The sequence below is a fragment of the Miniopterus natalensis genome, chromosome 21 (genome assembly GCF_054644295.1).
Source record: "Miniopterus natalensis isolate mMinNat1 chromosome 21, mMinNat1.hap1, whole genome shotgun sequence".
NCBI lineage: Eukaryota > Metazoa > Chordata > Mammalia > Chiroptera > Miniopteridae > Miniopterus > Miniopterus natalensis.
This window is the reverse complement of record NC_142101.1, coordinates 13,075,272-13,092,986: the sequence shown is the minus strand read 5'-3', so window position 1 is coordinate 13,092,986 and position 17,715 is coordinate 13,075,272. Positions and strand designations below refer to the sequence as shown.

General features: G+C 43.5%; 1 protein-coding gene across 1 annotated transcript in view; it reads left to right on the top strand.

Annotated features, from left to right (window-relative positions):
• The window catches only part of DNAH14 (dynein axonemal heavy chain 14), a 92,011-nt gene that overhangs the window by 28,014 nt on the left and 46,282 nt on the right, over positions 1-17,715 (top strand). The window contains exons 28-37 of the mRNA XM_087829056.1: positions 660-816; positions 1,827-1,916; positions 3,193-3,291; positions 4,663-4,914; positions 5,700-5,793; positions 6,827-7,035; positions 7,783-8,035; positions 9,162-9,246; positions 11,315-11,547; positions 16,591-16,675. Coding sequence (XP_087685182.1) covers positions 660-816; positions 1,827-1,916; positions 3,193-3,291; positions 4,663-4,914; positions 5,700-5,793; positions 6,827-7,035; positions 7,783-8,035; positions 9,162-9,246; positions 11,315-11,547; positions 16,591-16,675 — 1,557 coding nt within the window. The remainder of the gene's footprint in view (positions 1-659; positions 817-1,826; positions 1,917-3,192; positions 3,292-4,662; positions 4,915-5,699; positions 5,794-6,826; positions 7,036-7,782; positions 8,036-9,161; positions 9,247-11,314; positions 11,548-16,590; positions 16,676-17,715) is intronic.

The following is a 17,715-nucleotide window of genomic DNA, read 5'->3' as shown; positions in this document are numbered from 1 at the left end:
TCCCGGAGCTCTCAGTGAAACACATACCCAACCAGGCATAATGATTCTCTAACGTGAAGCAAGATCTGCCTTGAGAGAAAATGTGAGAGGGGTCAAGGCCATTCCCTAGAACCCCCGCAGGAAAGCCCGAACTCTTTCCCCCCTCGGAGATTTTTAATAAATCATTGTTATTTTTCATTAGATATTAGTTAGCCTGAATTCATTGCAGCTAAAAAAAACCAAACACATGAAAAAACCCTGTTGCTCCATTGCCCACCCCTGGACCAGTGATGGGAGTGACGTCACCTTGACTGCTCTGCTTTGCGGTGAGGGAAGGGGGGCAGGAAATTGGAGCAGCCCCCTCTAGAAATGAGTATTAATGGTCTTTAATGTCAGCAAAGCATCCCTGCTAACTTGATTTTCTTTGTGTAATTTTTTTTTTTTTAATATGTCTTTATTGATTTGAGAGAGAGGGAGAGAGAGAGAAACATCAATGGTGAGAGTCATTGACCGCCTGCCTCCTGCTGGGGATCGAGCCCGCAGCCCGGGCCTGTGCCCTGACCGGGAATCGAACCCCGATCCCCTGGATCCTAAGTCGACGCTCAGCCGCTGAGCCACGCCAGCCCGGCTCACTTGTTCTCTCTCTTTGTTTTGTGTCATTGAAGTACCGCAAGCGACAGTCTCTCGGTAATGGACGAGTCTCTGATTGTGATTGAAGCGGTCAGAGAAGCTTGTTTACCAAAATTCATTGCAGAAGACGTGCTACTTTTTGAAAAGATCATAGGAGATATTATTCCCGAAGTGACAGTTTCAAAAGTCAACCAGCTGGCCTTGGAGGTAATGAACCTTTTGGAAGCTGTCGCGAAGGACTTGGATGTGGAGTGTCAGCTTAGATAAGAAACTCGATGTGGGGGGAAAAGATTGCGGTTCCTCCCGAAACGCTCTAGTCATGTTGCAGGTGGGGGATGATACTACTTGGGGGTGTATTTTCCCCTCGGGGGGAGAAAGCTTTCGGTGCGTTAGGCCCAATGGAAGGAACAGTGACCTGTACCCCGAGGCGAGGAGGAAGGCTGTTGGGTGTTGAGTTCGCCCCAGGGCCAGAACTACTTGCCCCCCACTTGTCCAGGCCTGCTGAGCTCTCTGTGCCCCCTTTGCCCGTCCCATTGCAGGAGTGCAGGGAGTGAGAAATGAAGCAGGCAGGGTTGGCGAGAAAAAAAGATAAATTGTCTTTTTTCTGTAGACATAGCTACCAACTGTATCCGCACCGAAGAACCACTTTAGAAGGAAGCAGCTGCCCTTAGAATTTCTCTGTTGAAATATTAAGTGTCTTTCTAAGCTACAGCCACTCGCTGGGATGTTTTAGCCACTCGCTGGGATGTTTTAATGTATAACCGTGTCAGGTTTGCAAACTTTGAAATTTTACTTGTTATATCTCAGAACAGTTTTAACATCGAAACATTAAAATAATCATTGCAAAATTGAAAACCTACCTTAACGGTGAGTAGAATTGCACAAAGATGTGGAATCTTCTGCATTTTTTTACTGTAGGATAAATACTTGTCCTATGGCAACAGCGAGTCCTTGAGTACATCTTAAAGCAGGAGTTCTTAAATTTGGGGGGGCGCCTATGAATTTGCTACCGGGGTCTCTGAACGTAAAATTGGGACGTGTTGTATTTTGGGTGGAAAGTAGGTTTTCATTATTCTCAGGTTGGTGAACTAAAAAAATTCAGAACTACTATCCTAAAGTACAGCACTTGGTACCTGGTTAAGAGAGATTTTGTAGGATCACATACCAAGAGTTGGAGCTGCAGCGCATTTTACATTGATGTGTTTATTTTCTTTTAGAAAGTAATAGCTGTTGCAACACAACAGCTGGGCTTACAGCAATGGCCAGCTCAGAAAGAAAAAGCCATCCAGTTTCATAACCAACTTCAGGTAAGTGTAGAATATATAGCTCCTTGCTCCTGGGCTCTGAAACCATCAAGGAGAAAAACACTATCAATCAGAGAGCTCTTACCATGTTCTTCGAAGTAGAGTGGTTTATTGATTAATTATTTACCTGGACTTATTTGACCCCTCACTGTAACTCTCAACAAGACTCCTCCTCACCAATTTGCTATTTGTTATTACCAAGTTTTCATATCTAACAGGGTGGATTTCTTTACCGATTTCTCCCACATTTTATTTTTTTGGTCCGTGTCTCTGTCTTTATGACAACACCACACAGTCTTCATTACCATAGCTTTACGGTAGGTCTTCATATCTGTTGGTACCAATTATAAGGGAGGAAAAGTTACCCCTGATCCTCTTAGGGCCCCAGGCTGGGTCTGAAGATTAAACTAATAACTAAGACACATTAACAAGGGAAAAGCGTGTAACTTCTCCTGAATTTTTGCATGTACATGGGAGCCTTCACAAAAGAATGTTTGTGAATGTTTGTGCCCCAGCCCCCAGCACTTGAATTTGGGGGGATGGGGCACCAACACTGAGCCCCTACCACCAAGGTGAGGCGGTCGTGGTTGGCATGGAAAAAGGATAGAGTCGAGCAAAAGTTTTGCAAGAGGTGAGGGGGTGAGGAGGCAGGTCTTCTGCTCTGTGTGACTGGTTCACAGGGGTTTTATTAACCGGATTAGGGAAATAAGAGAACCGAAAAAACATACGGATTAGATTATGTTGAAAAACACGCGAGGCATTCAGATGGGAACATTTAGTAGACCGTAGAAATTTCTGGTTCTTACAACCAAAGCCTGGGGGAAATGTATACATTAGGGAGCCATTAGAATTCAGACCCAGTTAAAGATGCTCCAAATCCACGGGGTGGGAGAGTTTCACTGTAGGAGAGAGAGAGAGATGAATTAAAAGGCTAACACGGAAACAATAGCCGGAACTCAAGAGAGAACATTGACCCACGGAGAGTCCAGAGAAATTTTGTCACAGAGGCCACTTGTAAAGAGAAGGTACAGGAATAAGCCAGAATTGGAAAGTGAGATGAACTGTGAAATATCAAGGCCTGGAAGTTATTCTTTGCATTTTAAAATGAGATCTCCGGTGATTTTAACATTAGCCTCGTGCGTAAAAACAGCCCAGATTAACGTAGATGGAGCCGTAGTGTGAAGGGAGGGCTCGTGGGTGTCGTCTGGGGACCTGCGTGAGATCGGGAGCCTGGCCCGCCGGCCGGCCAGCCCCAGCCACTCACCCCCTTTCGCTCTAGGCTTGTGTCGGGGTGATGCTGGTGGGCCCGACGGGTGGAGGGAAGACGGCGGTCAGGAGGATTCTGGAAAGAGCGCTGACGCTGTTGCCCACGGAAGATGTGCCGCCGCCTGAGGACAGGGACTTGACTTCACAGGTAAACGCTCTGCGAAGGAAAACGTTTCTCTCTGTGTCGATTAAGATCTGATTTTATGTCTCAGTCCCATTATATGTTCCCTTTGCATAAGCTGTTCTGTGCTTGTTCAGTTTATTTCTAGAAATGTTGTCGTTAGGCGTCATTGGTAGTGGATGGGCTTTTTTCATTTGAGTCAGACTGGTCATTGCTGGCATAAAATAGGATGACGGACTTACATGTTTATTTTATACTGAGTCGCCTTAGTTAACGGACTGGCAAGTTCTAATTTTTTTAGGTACTCAACTGAACCATCTTCAGATGAATATAATTTTGCCTCTTTTCTAATTATGTAATTATTATATTCTTAACTTATTGCCTTGATTAATCCTCCCAGGCAGTGTTAACTATAGTATCTCGTGCCTTTATCTGGAATGCAGTTAATATTGCTGCATCTAATAGGATGTTTACTCTAAATATTCTTTATCATACTTTGGAAATTTTTTCTATTCTCATTATGCTTTGGTTTTTGATTCCTAGAATTTAGGAAATGATTTTCAGCATCTATTTTATACATATATATATATATATATATTAAAAATATCTTTATTGATTTCAGAGAAGAGAGGAAGGGAGAGGGAGAGAGAGAGAAACATCAATGATGAGAGTCATCGATCAGCTGCCTCCTGCACGCCCCCTGCTGGGGGAATCGAGCCCGCAACCCGGGCCTGTGCCCTGACCGGGAATCGAACCACAATCTCCTGGATCCTAGGTCGATTGATGCTCAACCGCTGAGCCACACCTGCCAGGCTATTTTTTGTATTTTAATTGGTTAATGTGCTAAGCTGTGATGATAGATTTACTAATGTTTCGTGATATTTTTTCATTCAGTATAAAGTTAGACTCCAGTGCGTAGTGTGTCCTTCAGTGATCTTATCTAAGGAAGTGTCTGCCACTTTTTCCCACTGAGATCCTAGAGTAGGTGGCACGGACTTCAGTTGTTCAGGTAGCCCTGGGGTCGGTCTGAGGGCCAGTTGTGACCTGACGCTTAAGCTCTGTCGACTCTCCGTCACCTCCACACCCGACCCCGGTGCCAGACATGCCACGTCCCAGCTCGTCTATTGTATTCCTGGACGAGGCACAGTGGAGTTTTTTCTCATTGTTTTTCTAGGGATATTATTTGTAATGGCTAGGATTTTTAAAATAATGATCTGAATATTACGGCTGATTTCAATACATCAATTTTTTATTGTTCTTGGAAATTGCTACCTTTATACAGAATCTTTCCTCAAGCAGAAAGGCCTCTCTTAAAACACTTTGGTAATAGCAGTGCAAAAAAATTAAATAATTATACCGTAGTTAATGTCTTTAAAAACCATGCTGGATTTTTCTCAGACTTCAGGAAGAAAAGGAAAAGTGGATATTTGTATTTTAAATCCAAAGTGTATCACTGTTAGTGAGCTATACGGGCAACTGGATCCTAACACTATGGAATGGACCGATGGACTGTTGTCAGCAACAATCCGAAATTACGTATATAGCAACACTACGTGGAATTCAAAGAAAGACACCGATCTCAGACTGAAGTCGTCAACCTTAGAGTCGTCTAATGTAAGTGTAGTACGGAGTGATCATTTTTATTTGACTGTTGTGGGTTATTTCATTATTTAAAAGAACTGATATCAAAGCATCATTAAATACCAGGGTAAAAGCAAGTATAAAAATTACCATCAGTTTTTAGAAAAGAGAAAAATTAAGCTATTAAAAAAAAAAAATCACATTGTGTTTTAAAATGGTCGGTAAATGACAAAATGAGGTTAAAGATGCTTGCTTTGCAGGGAACACAGAGTGGATCAAGCAGTGATTCAGATGCCACCCCTCTACCTTACAAATGACCGAGTACAGAAATACTTTAATAGAAAAATGAAGAAAGCATTTGATACGAAGTTCATCAAAAACTAAATATGAATAGCAAAAATGTTTTTCGAAAAGTTCTCATTAGTAATCAAGTAGAGATGGTTTGTTTGTGTCTTCTTAATACTCACCCGAGGAGGAAGGATGTTTTCCTTCCCCATTGATTTTTAGAGAGAGTAGAAGGAGAGGAAACGGGGGGGAGAGAGGCGTCGATGTGACAGAGACGCACACGGATTGGTCGCCTCCCGCACGGGCCCTGGCCAGGGGCGGGTTCGGGCCTGCAGCCCCGGTACATGTCCTTGACAGAAACTCGAACCCGCGACCCTTCGGTGCATGGGCCGACGCTCTAGCCACTGAGCCACACCAGCCGGGGCCGCCTTTTCTTATTTTTATCACAAAGGAAAGCACATTGACATACCGTCCATTTTAGTTGGAAAGTGCGATCAAATAAAAATGTAAACTTTATCGGTAACTTATTTTAGGTTTTCCAGCTCCATTCCTGGAATCCAGCAGATGTTCAGGGTAATATTTTTAAGAAGGAGATGGAGAAAGATGTTAAAATGACAGAAAGTGAGAGTAAGTAGTATTATTAAATTTAATACAGATGATTAATGAACATAAAAGACAAACTGAACCAACCTGAGCTTTGTTTGTGTTTTTAGAATATTTTTGATTAGTGATATTTTGTTCTTGTACTGTTAATTTTCCCCCGGGTGCTTACCTACAATTTGTCTAATTTCACCATGTTATATTACAGTGCATGCACATATAATTATGTTATATAAATACCAGAGCTTACACAGCCCTTTTAGGTCATACCAAGTAGACATTACAGGCAAAAATAACTCTTGCGTGAGAAGCAGCAGAGGCGAGCCACAGTAGTATTGCCAAGCGTATTCCGTTTGGGGGAGCACAGCGATCACACATAGTTAAGTTTCCCTCAGGGTTTTTAAGAAGGTCCCCGAGGCAGGTGTCTCGGCCCATCTTGGCAGCGGTGGCCTCTGGGCCCTACCTCTCCCCTCCTGTTCTTCTGGGATATTTCGGTGTCTTTTTAGTGGCTAACTACTGTCTCCATAGTGACCCCTTCCTACCTCCCCTGTCCTGCCTGACGGATTTCCCAGGAGCAAGGTGACAGGTCTAGAGGGCATCAGGAGGAGCAAGGGGGCTCCCAGTGTGAAATGCGCCCAAATCCACCTGAGCCGTCTGCAAAGGACGCCTGCTTCCCGCAGGCAAAACAGTGCCTGGGTGGGAGGGGAGCCCCACAAACCATATCAGGGGAAAGGTTAATTCATGGCTCTCCCTCTTATCCAAAATTTAGGGGCTAATTATACAATCCAGCTAAGAATTGTATAATTACAATTATGCAATCACAATTGTCTAAGAATGTCGAAACAGCGTTTAAAGCGTTATTAAGTACGTGGTAGGAATATTTATTCGTATTTAACAGGCATTAGAATGATCACACACAAACACATCCCCTCTAGTGTTTTCTAGGCCGTCATCTTTCATATTAATTAGAAAGTATTTTCTCAATAAAACAGTATTTGCAGGATTGTAATAAAGGAAGACTGAGGTTCTTCTCAGTTACACTGAACATGTTTCCCTCCAGAGTTCGACTGGCAGTGGGTCGTCTTAGATGGCCCAGTGGACACCTTTTGGGTGGAAAGCCTGAACTCCATGCTGGACGAGACTCGGACGCTATGCCTAGCGAACAGCGAGAGGATCGCCCTGACCAATAAAATCAGGGTGATCTTCGAAGTGGACAGTCTCTCTCAGGCCAGTCCTGCTACTGTGAGCCGATGTGCAATGGTCTACATGGTGCGTTTTCAAAACGAAATTTCTTAGACAAAATGTATTGGTGAGGGTAATAACCCGTCACTATCTGCAGCACTCCTGATGTAAGTGGTCCCAGTAGTTAAAAGTGCGCGTCCCCTAAAGGCTCCTAGCCCAGAAGTGAACCTGAATGGAATTACTGCTGTTAACACTGCTCCTAATTGGAATGTCATACTTTTTTCCCACAACTGTGAGTAAGTCATGCCTTCAACAGACAGGGTAGGCGGCTGGTAGGAATTACTTTTCCAGTGGAGGAAAGCCTGCCCGAGGCCTTTCCACACCCACTCCGTGACTCTCAGAACCTGGGAAGCACGTTACCAAGAGGGTGGTGAAGAGGTAGGAGACAGAGCCAGGAGAAAGAGTGTTCTCTGCGTGAAATTCATGATTAGGTGCTATGAGCCCTCTGTTCCGATCTACAGGACTCGGTGTGGTGGATAATGCCAAGTGCGGGGCTGATTTTCTGGGGCAGCAGCTCTTCTTAACACATGCACGAGGCCCCAGCATCCCTCTCTGCACGTAACCCCCCAAACACTTGTCGACTTGTAGGACTGTCGTTAAAAATCACAGATATCTCAGAGAAAGGGTAATTCTTGAAGCTTTTCTGATCACTTGCCCTTTAATGAGTGATGATTCAAACCCACGTTTGGCAGTGGTGAATTAAAAAGATGGCAGGAAAAACAGCGGACACTATATATATTTACATAAAGTCATCTTGTGTTTTTTTATTGGTAGGATCCTGTTGATCTGGGATGGGAGCCGTATGTTCAGTCATGGCTTTCAAAAACGTCTAAAATTATGAGTCAATCAGGAGTGGATTGTCTTGAATTCTTGATAAAAAACAGTGTCAAAGATGGACTACAGTTCATAAAGAAACGTCAGAAATTTCAGCCATTTCCCGTGCAGGACATAACAATCGTTACAACTCTCTGCAGAATTCTTGATGCTTTCTTTGAATTCATGGGTAAAAACGGAGGCTTTGGACAATGTGAGTTCTTGCTCCCTGAGTCACACTAATGATGCTATATGTTAGCTAGCTAGCTAGTTAGTTACCACCTTTTATTAGATTTTATAAAAGAAAGGCTGGCCTGGGATTTTCAGTCTACTCGAATCAAAAGCAGACATGTGAAACAAGCTAAAAACCATTTCTAGAGGGGATGGCAGTAAAGTAAAATCATGTTGCACAGAAATGTTGACAGGTCACAAGGAAGAAGAGTATAAAGAATCCTTATGGGATCTCCGTTAGGGAAGACTGTTTCTGCATGTTTTAAAAACTCTTAGAGACATGAATAGTGGGGGGCAAAGCCTGTTTAGAGCCCAAGGTGTAAACTACAGTCATGCAAAGGCATGGACATGGAAAGTGGTAAAATATCTGTCAGGAGCAATCAGGGGTTAAGAAAACAGGAAGGCATTGGGCTGACGCGTGGCCCTGAGTGAGTGCCCGCATTCGGGCACGGTTCTGCCTGGCTCCTGATGAGACAGCAAGTGAGCAGGGGCTCCCAGCTCTCTCTCCAAAACCCTGTTTTAACACAAAGAAAACAAACATGATCTTAATCAGCTCAAAGGAAGAACGAGTAATCACTCATTCTTTGTGTTTCTCTGTGGAACGGATGACTTGGACCGAAAGGGTGGGTGATCGGCCCACAGTGCGCCTGTTTGAAGTTCATTTTGATACATGTCTTATTTGAAAGCACACAGGTTTCTTTGAGGCTCCACTTTATTAGCACCAATCGATCCTTTAGTTTGCCACGTGTACCATATGTGGAGGTGGTCAGCCTGAATGTTTTAAAGCTTTCATTTTGGAAGGAACAAACTTACAAAACAGTTACCAGAGTAGAATGAAGAACCCAAGTATGCAGATTCATGCTTCAAATTCATGCTTCAAGTATGCAGATCCAGGATCGATTCAGACAGGTGCAGGTCTGCTCCCCTTTTCTTAGAAAAGTAACCCCCACTTAAGTAGGCCAGGCAAGATGACTCTGAGGTCCTGCATAGAAAGCAGAGATGTTCTCCAGTGACGATTCGCGAAGCAGTGCTAAAAGTTAAACCTCACTGATTGATCAGCTAAACTTTAAGTCCTGTTGCTTGTGGAAAAATACTCTTTCCTCTTTAAGGTGGAGATGTGAACTGCGTTTCAACTGAGAAGAAAAGTTCTCCGTTTTCAAAAGGTTCTGTCAAATTCAAGGACACGGAAAAGAGGTCAGTTACATTCATTCCACAAGCATGTTCTATACCTTCCAGGTGCCAAACGCTCAAATAGGCACAAAATTACTTGTTGGTAAACCAATACTTTTATGACTTCATGACATCAAAATCTACTTAAACTTATTTTATTCCAGCTTAGATAGCATCTTGTATTTCTAATACAAGATCACCAGATTTTTATGCTAAGTTATATGAATTATGTAAATACATTGGTACAGACCATACATATTTGATAAAGAAATAAAATTGGCATGAATATATTTTATGAATCTACCCTCTGAGCTGAGAAATATTGAACCAGTTACTAGTGACTTTTGAGCTTTTATTTTTCTCATTTAAAAAGCTGGAATAATGTGATGTGTGGTTGGTGCATAGAATAGTGCCTGGTGCATAGTAAGTGCTCAATAAATTATAACTACAGAAGCTACTAACTCTGCAATTCTTCTGCCACTTGTAGGACAGGGAGGTCACTGTTGAGGCCTTCCTACATCTCGCTGTGAGTCCCTGGTCTCACTTGCTTTTGCTTTTCAGTGACAGGACATTCTTAATATGGCCTTTACTCTGCCCGTCAACTCTACCTTCAGGTTCACTCATTTGTGTACATCTTACGTACCAGCATCCTACCCAAACCTTCATTATTTCTTTCCTGTGCTGTTGTAATAGACCAGGAATTGGTTTCCCCAATTCTTCCAGTCCATTTTCAGCATAACCATATATTATTTTTAATTCGTATTAAATAGCAAGTAACCATAGAATAAGTAGGACTGTCACAATTTACCCGTTGATAAACATACAAGGGTTGTTTTCAATTTTTGTTATTATGAATGCTACTGTGATTAGTATGCTAGTACATGCCTCCTGATATTTATAGGCAAGAGTTTGATTTTTTTTTTTTTTTAAACACGTAAATTAGAATGTTTCTTTTTATAGTCATTTAATGACTTCCCATTACACTGAAAATGAAGGGGAAATGCCTTGGTAGCGCTTTAAAGGCCCTTCCTACCTCCCCAGCCTCACCCCCTAATCTCTGCCGCTCACTGTGTGTGTCCTTCAGTGACCCTGGTCAGTTTCCCTTTTCTGTTTCTGAGACGAGCCGTGATCCTTTGACCTCATGGTCTTGGCACATACACTTCTGCTCAAATACTCTTCCTCCCACATGTTGCCCAATCTCACTCATTCTTCTGGTCTCAGTTTCACTGTTGCTTCCTCAAAGAGGCCTTCCCTGATTGCCACAATCTAAGTTAGTTCCCTCTACTGCTGTTCTCTGTGGCATGTTGGACTCCGTTTTCTTGTCCTGAAAATAAGGGATCGTGTTTGTTTTGTTTAGAGTAACTGATACATAGTCAGAATTCAATATTTGCTGAATAAACTATTACACATGGCTAGAAATTTCAAACAGAATTGTACACATGCATTGTCCACTAACGGTTGCCAGCAAACGTCAGTTCAGTGATATATTTTTAGGATTTTTATAACTTACAAATGATTTTATGATAATGCTAAATCCTGAACTATTTTAAATGTCTTCAGGTCAGGCCCCAACGTTTTGTTCAGTCCCATCACCCTCAGCTTCACTATAGAAGTTCAGGTCCCCAAAGACCAGGGTGACCTGGGTTGACCCAAACTGGAGAAGACTCTCCCCAGGCTCACACTACCTGGCGTCAGCCAGATTGAATGAAGTCAACCCTAGGACTCGGTTAAGAGGCGACCATCGTGAAGACTGTTCTCTTGCCTCGCTACGTAAAATGCAGAGAGGTCAGACCCTCTTCCAAAAGACAAGTAAACGCTCAGCTACTAAACTGACCTAAACTAAAAATGAATCGTACATACTTAAATAAATAAAAGTGGACAACAAATCTCTTACACATACGGTACTTCGAAAAGAACAATAGTAGCAGGTGTATAATTTACATGACTTACGGAAGGAGAATTATACATTAGCTTTAAAATCTTTGTCAGCCCTTAATTACTATAATTTTTAATGATGAAATTTTGAAAAGATACTGAGATAAATGACTGAATGCTTTCGAAACGTTTTAACCTTCCCATGTGTCTCCTCCAGGGCGGATGAAAATACCTGGTACCTGGAAAAACATCCTGATAAATTAAAGATGCTGATTCAGAAGCTGTTCATCTTTGCGTTTACTTGGGCGTTCGGAGGGACTTTAAAACGGGAAGATGAGCATGAAAGTGATACGCTGTTGTATTCAAGCTTCGAACCTGCTCCCCATGCCAGAGTAACCTATGATTTTGACAATTTTGTTCATGAATTATTTGAAAACAATTCCCAAGTAGGTAAGCTCTGGGAGGGAAAGGCCATAATTATGCTTCCTTTGGCATAGAAATTGGAAACTCTATGGCTGGGCTTACATTGATTAGGCCCACCTTCTAAAGTGTGAACATTAAAGGCAATAGAGGGTTAATAAGTACATTTCACACCCTTTCTCCGGTGAAATGAGGCTGGAGGAACTTAGACCCCTGGCGGCTACAGGAAGCTGTAACTCAGGGAGGCAAAGTAAAGGGCCCGGGAACTGCGCGCTCGGCCAGGCGGGCCTGTTGTGCCATCAGCGTGCAGCGGGACCTTCACAGGGTTGCTGTAGCCTCACGTTTCTTCTTTGACACAAAAAAAAGGCAACGATGTGAGGCGATGGAACGTTCACCTGACTGTGGCAATCGCTTCACGGAACGTGTGCATCACATCATCACATTGTACACCGTAAACTGACACAGTATTTTGTGATTTGTGTCTCAGTAAAGCTGGAAACATAAAACGGTTTTAGATCAGGGACACCAAGCGTTCGCATGGAGGCAGAGCAGCAAGGACTTCATTTTGCTGAATGTGAGATGAAAAGGTACAGCCACTCTAGAAAGATGAAATCGCCATCTGACCCACATTTCACCCCTAGATGTTTATTCTAGAGAAATGGAAACGTATATTCACACTAAAACCTGCGCACACATGCTTATGGCAGCCTTTTTCATAGTTGAGAAAATTGGTAACATCTCAGATGTTCTTTAATGGACGAATGGCTAAAAAAACTGTGGTACGCCTACACAGTGGAATACTACTCGGCAATTAAAAAGGTTAACTATCGATGGAATGATGGGGAACAGTGTGTGCGAATCTTACATGCGTTATGCCAGGTGAAAGAACTCAGTTTCAAAAAGCTAGACACTGTATGATTCAACTTATGTAATATTCCGGAAAAAGCAAAATATAAAAATAGAGAACAGATGGGTGGTTGCCAGAGGTTAGGGTGGGTGGAAGGGTCTGAGTGCAGAAGGGCAGCACGAGGGAGTCCTTTAAGGTTCTAGAATTGTTCTGGTTCCTGTCTAGCGTGGTGGGTACAAGGTTACATGCATGTGGTAAAAAACTCATCAACTTGTATACCCAAAAGGTGAATTGTACTCTATGTAAAAATGTCATCAATGATTTAAAGGAATGTATCGGATATGAACAGTTATCTTCCTATGGATGGTGAAACCATGGATAATTTTTTTTTTTTTTTTTTTTTGCTTTATTCTGTATTCTCCACAATCTATTAAGAACATTCATTACCTTCACAATAGTGAAGTAAATGTAACTTGCAAGTAGTTATCAGGATTCTCGAATGTGTTGGTTTGGCCACAAGCCGCACGTCGCTGGCTTTTGATAAAGCCCGGCACCCGGCGCAATGAGCAGGACTTCCGAGTGAGGTTTCTGAGGATGTCAGACCATGACTCACCTTGCTTTCCACACACAAAAAAAGACAAAGCTAACAAAACGTGGCTTTTGTACAATTAAAGATGGGAAGATAACATGGGCTCATTTTACACGTTTGGATATACCCTTGGTGAATGATTTGTTATTTCTGGTTCAACAGCCAAATCTTTCAAATGGAGGTCATATCGTCACGGAAAGATTCCGTAAGTGTAACTTCAACTTCCCTGGGATTTACTTACATATTTTTTTTTTTATTTATTATTTTCAAATGTAGGCATTACCTTGCCAACTGGCGAACAGTCCATCTTTGGGTATTTTGTGGATTTACAACAATGCGAATTCATACCGTGGTCAGAACTACTTCCTAACGCTCAGACGCTGCTTCAGAGAGGTAAGAAGTGTTATAAGGAATTACACTCGAATTTCTCTAAAATACTGGGAATACACTGTATGTAAAAGTGCTGTAGTTATGTCAGCAACTGTGAGGGCTGATGAATCCCAAGCCTGTGCAGGGGCCAGTTTAGATCTGCAGGGTGGGGCAAAAGTAGTTACCCGGTTGCTTGTATTGAAAATGATACAATAATTAATAAATCATCCAAGAACAAATTGTGTTTCATATACTCAGGAATGTAAACCTACACTTGCCCCACCCACCCTGTGTGTTTACAAAACATACTTTAAAAAAACACACACCACACAGCCCTCGAACATCACCTCCTGAGACAGTTGGATTGTCTTTCACTGAGTCGGTAGCACATTGTAAAACCATCTAGTTCACTGAAAGTCTTACTAATGGGAATATTTATTACTTTACTTCGCTGTGATTATTGAAAGGCGAAAAGGGAGAAAGCCTCTAAAATAGGGAAAACATGTAAATACTACACTCGGCTGTAAGGGAAACTTTAAATGAGAACAGAACAATTGTAGTTCGGCGAGTATCCGTATGTGCTGCGTTTCCATTCTCCGGTCTGCAGGATAGTAGGAAAAGGACAGGACACTGTGGTGGTCTGAGGGCCTGGTCGAAGCCTGAGGCAGGCACTTAGCCCCCAAGCTTCATGTAGATTCTTGCAAATATAAGAAATTCAGGCTGCAAGTTGAATTAAATTGCCTTGAGGTTGGGTTTCGCTCATCAGAAAATGTCCAAGTTTGGTTGTAAGAATTCCGACAGGCAACGCCCGGAGCTGCGGGAATCGTAAGGCATCCAGAAAGTTCTAGCTCCAGATGCATTTCAGCCAGAGACACCGAGGGTCTGTTACACGTACCTGTCACAGCTGGAGACACCGAGGGTCTGTTACGCGTACCTGTCACGGCCATAGTGGCCGGTCGTGTTTATTTAACCCTTTGCGGTCGTATTAAATTTGGACATGGGTGTCGTACTGGTCGGAATTAAGAGCTTTCAGAGAAATTATGAACTGATACATGAATGAATGGTTAGGATTCGTACGGTTCATTGCTATGGTGGCTGAGAGCAGACATACGACCGGAACGGTAAAATAGCTTTGGTGGCTGAGAGTAGACAAACGACCGCAAAGGGTTAAAACCTGCGACTGGCCTGTCGTGCGTGCGTTAGTGCGGACACCGGACACCGGGTCGTTTTCCCCTTGGCTCCTATGGCTGTGCAGGAAAGCACAGCCGGGCACGCGGCCTCTGAGGCCACCGTCGGGGGGACCAGTGCTGCTTTCTGCGCAGATGGGGACCAGGAGACAGGGCCCGGGCGGGGAAGAAAGAGGCTGACGGTGCATTGCACGCCATGGAAATGTGTGAGCTGTTCACTTTTTAATTTAAAAAGTGAAGGAAAGATGAAGAAGTGAGGCTCTGTTATACTGACCCCTTTTGAGAGTTTTGGCTGTGCCCCGGGGGAGAGAATTGGGGTGGTGCTAGGAAGCCGTGGGACCAGGGAAGATTTGGTTTAGTTTTGAGTTTGGCGGGGGCTGTGTGTGAGTGTGTGTGTTGTTTCATATGAAATTGCCTATGTTCACTTGGCTTTTACTAAGAAAAATGTCAATTGCACGTGGTTCAATCAATAGAGAGATTGGCGCTACTGGCCCGTACATGTTTGTGCCATGGAAAATGGCAGGCGATGGGGGGCAGAAGGGTCACCGGAGAAGCGAAGCTCTTTCTGAGGGTCGCGGGAGCCTTGGGCAGGTGCTGCGTTTTGCTGCGGGAAGGAGTTGCAGCGCCTGGGGGGGCAGGTGACAGGCCCGGCGGGACAGTCCGAGTTCCCCGGCTCAGAGCGTGAACGGGAGGGACAGCTTCTGCGATCAGGAGGGGCCCTCGGGCACTCGCAGCAACTTTGGCTTCTTTGTGTATGTTTAAATTGCTCCAAATGTACCCGCCTCCCCAGAAAGCATTTAGCACCTAAAAGATGAAGTGAGCGCTGACGGACAGGTGATCGGAAACTCTGCTTGACGCTTTAACTTAGGGACTTCCATACTAGCAGATCACCAGGGATCCAGGGACAACCTCCTGAAGATCAGAGAGTATGGGGAGAGCGTCAACCACATGGCCACCAGGGACACCATATGCCTCTCCTTCCTCATCAGCCTCCTTTTAAAGAATTTCTGCCCCGTGCTTCTCACAGGTACTAAAAATATTGAAAGGAGGGGAGTTCCAGCGCTGGGAGGCGGCTTAGTCACTATTGTGCACCCATGTTATTGTAGAAGTTGGTAAAAAAAGGCCCTGAAAAGCTTTCCGTTCCTACCTGCAGCACATGGACGCACATTTGCGCACATTGGCCGGCACAGGGCCCCAGGCGCCCTTTCCAGTGTTTCTTCAGCTCCGCGACAAATCCCAGCAGAACCGTTGGGTTAATAATATACGTGTCCGCAGGCTGAGGTCCTCAGAGGGCCGCCGGTGGTAGTCCTGTCGGCTGGTTTAATTAAATGGACACACACAATTGCGTGCAAAGAAAAGCTACAAATCAATTGCCCGATTTAGAAGAATATTACGCGCATCATTCCTCAGGCCCGTGTTAGAATTCCTCAGGCCTCGACCATTGCCGGAGGAATAATTCAGTGCAGCTCCTGCTCTTCCGTAACGTTTATTTTCAACCCCTTCAGGCACCTTTTCCAACTCTTCCTACTCTTCCTACGTCTGTTGCCTTTCACCAGAGACACCAGCATCCCCTTCCCCGTTCAGGCCAAGTGAAGCTGGGATGCTCAGACAGGCCTTATTATTTTCCCTCCAGTTTGGACTAAGGAAACTCTTTTCCTTACTATTTGGTGAATTTAAGTCATGGCCCCCTGTCCTGCCGCCATAAGGGGTTGGTTCCAGTCCCCCCCCCGCCCAGACTAATGGTAAAAATTTCCAGGGCAGTTAACCTCGTGCAGTGGTTCTGCTGTGCTGTAGGCAGGACTGCCTGTGAGGGGTGTAAATGAGCATTACAGAAAAATAATGGTTACTACGTTCTTTCGAGAGAGATGTAAATCATTTAACTACTTGGAGAGGTTTTCATACTAACTGCTTGGCCCACCCACTCCTAACCACAGTTTGTTTGTCTTTAAAGTAGGAGCAAAAACATGCTTTTCATGCAGTTTTCAAATGAAGGGAAATGTTATTGCCTCCCTTTGATGTGCCGGCAGCTGTTCGTTTCCTTGCACACAAGCCTAACCGAATGCATCTCTCCCTTCTGTTAGGAGACTTTGGCGTCGGGAAAACGACCGCCATCAATCAGATGCTTGCACAGTTGGAGGGCTCCGGAGGCTTCCGTGTGAAATACGGGTCAATTCTGGGAGAAGTCCTATTATATAACGAAATTAAAAAGTCAAGGTAGTATTCTTTGCACTCTTAAGTTTGATTTGCCTGGTAAGAAAAGTTTAATGTCTAACTGTGCCTTGTTATGTAAAAATGCAGAAGTGTGGATAAGAGGAGTTAAGGAAATCTTCACTTCTCCAAAGTACTAAAATTAATTCCTGTACATGAGAAATTCTTACATTTATTTTAAATATAACTAAATTTAAATTTTGAATTTTTTACCTAAAAAAGTGCAACTATAAACCATTTTCCTTCCTGGAAAAATGTACCCGAATAAAAGGTTGCGTAGAATTGGTTTTGTTTGCGTTAGAAATAGATTCCCTTCTTACCAAATATATAAATATAGAAAGAGCCGTGTCTCTGTCATTCTGTATGTCTCTTCCTGGAGGGGAAAAAAAAAAAAAAAAAAGACAAATCTAAATTATGCAAATAAAAAATCCAAAATTTGAAAGTTAATTCCCATTCTGTTAAAATATTAGAGAAGCCTGCTGTTGTTTGAATGGAATGAAAGAGGGAGTTTTGGAGGGGCCCGCAGCGGACCTTTCCTCTGATCTTTAGACTCATAGACCCAGCGGCCTGGGTCCCGCGCTCACGGTGGCCACAGCCACTCTTCTTGTCAGGTCTGTTCTGCTTCACACACCTCGAATTCCTCTGCGTCTCTCCCCAGTGTCGCCGTTAGTCCCAGACACCGTCATCTGCGTCTTACACCAGCTGGTTTGCAGTGGATCTTCCTACACTTACGAGAAGGCCTTAAAAACCAGAGAAATCGTTTTTGAAACATTTGCTACAAGAAGAATCATTCCTTCTCTAAGTTGTTATAATCATAAATAATGGAGTCTGGAAAAAATAAATTTTATTCTGTGTTCAATATTTAAACTGCAGTGGATTTTAACGATAAGGAAAGATACCATAGGGGGGAAAGTACGTAGAGACAAAACCAAAATAAAGGTGAAGGGCCTTTTGTTAAGGGACCCGTAAGGCAAATGTATTTGTAAAGGAACAAATGA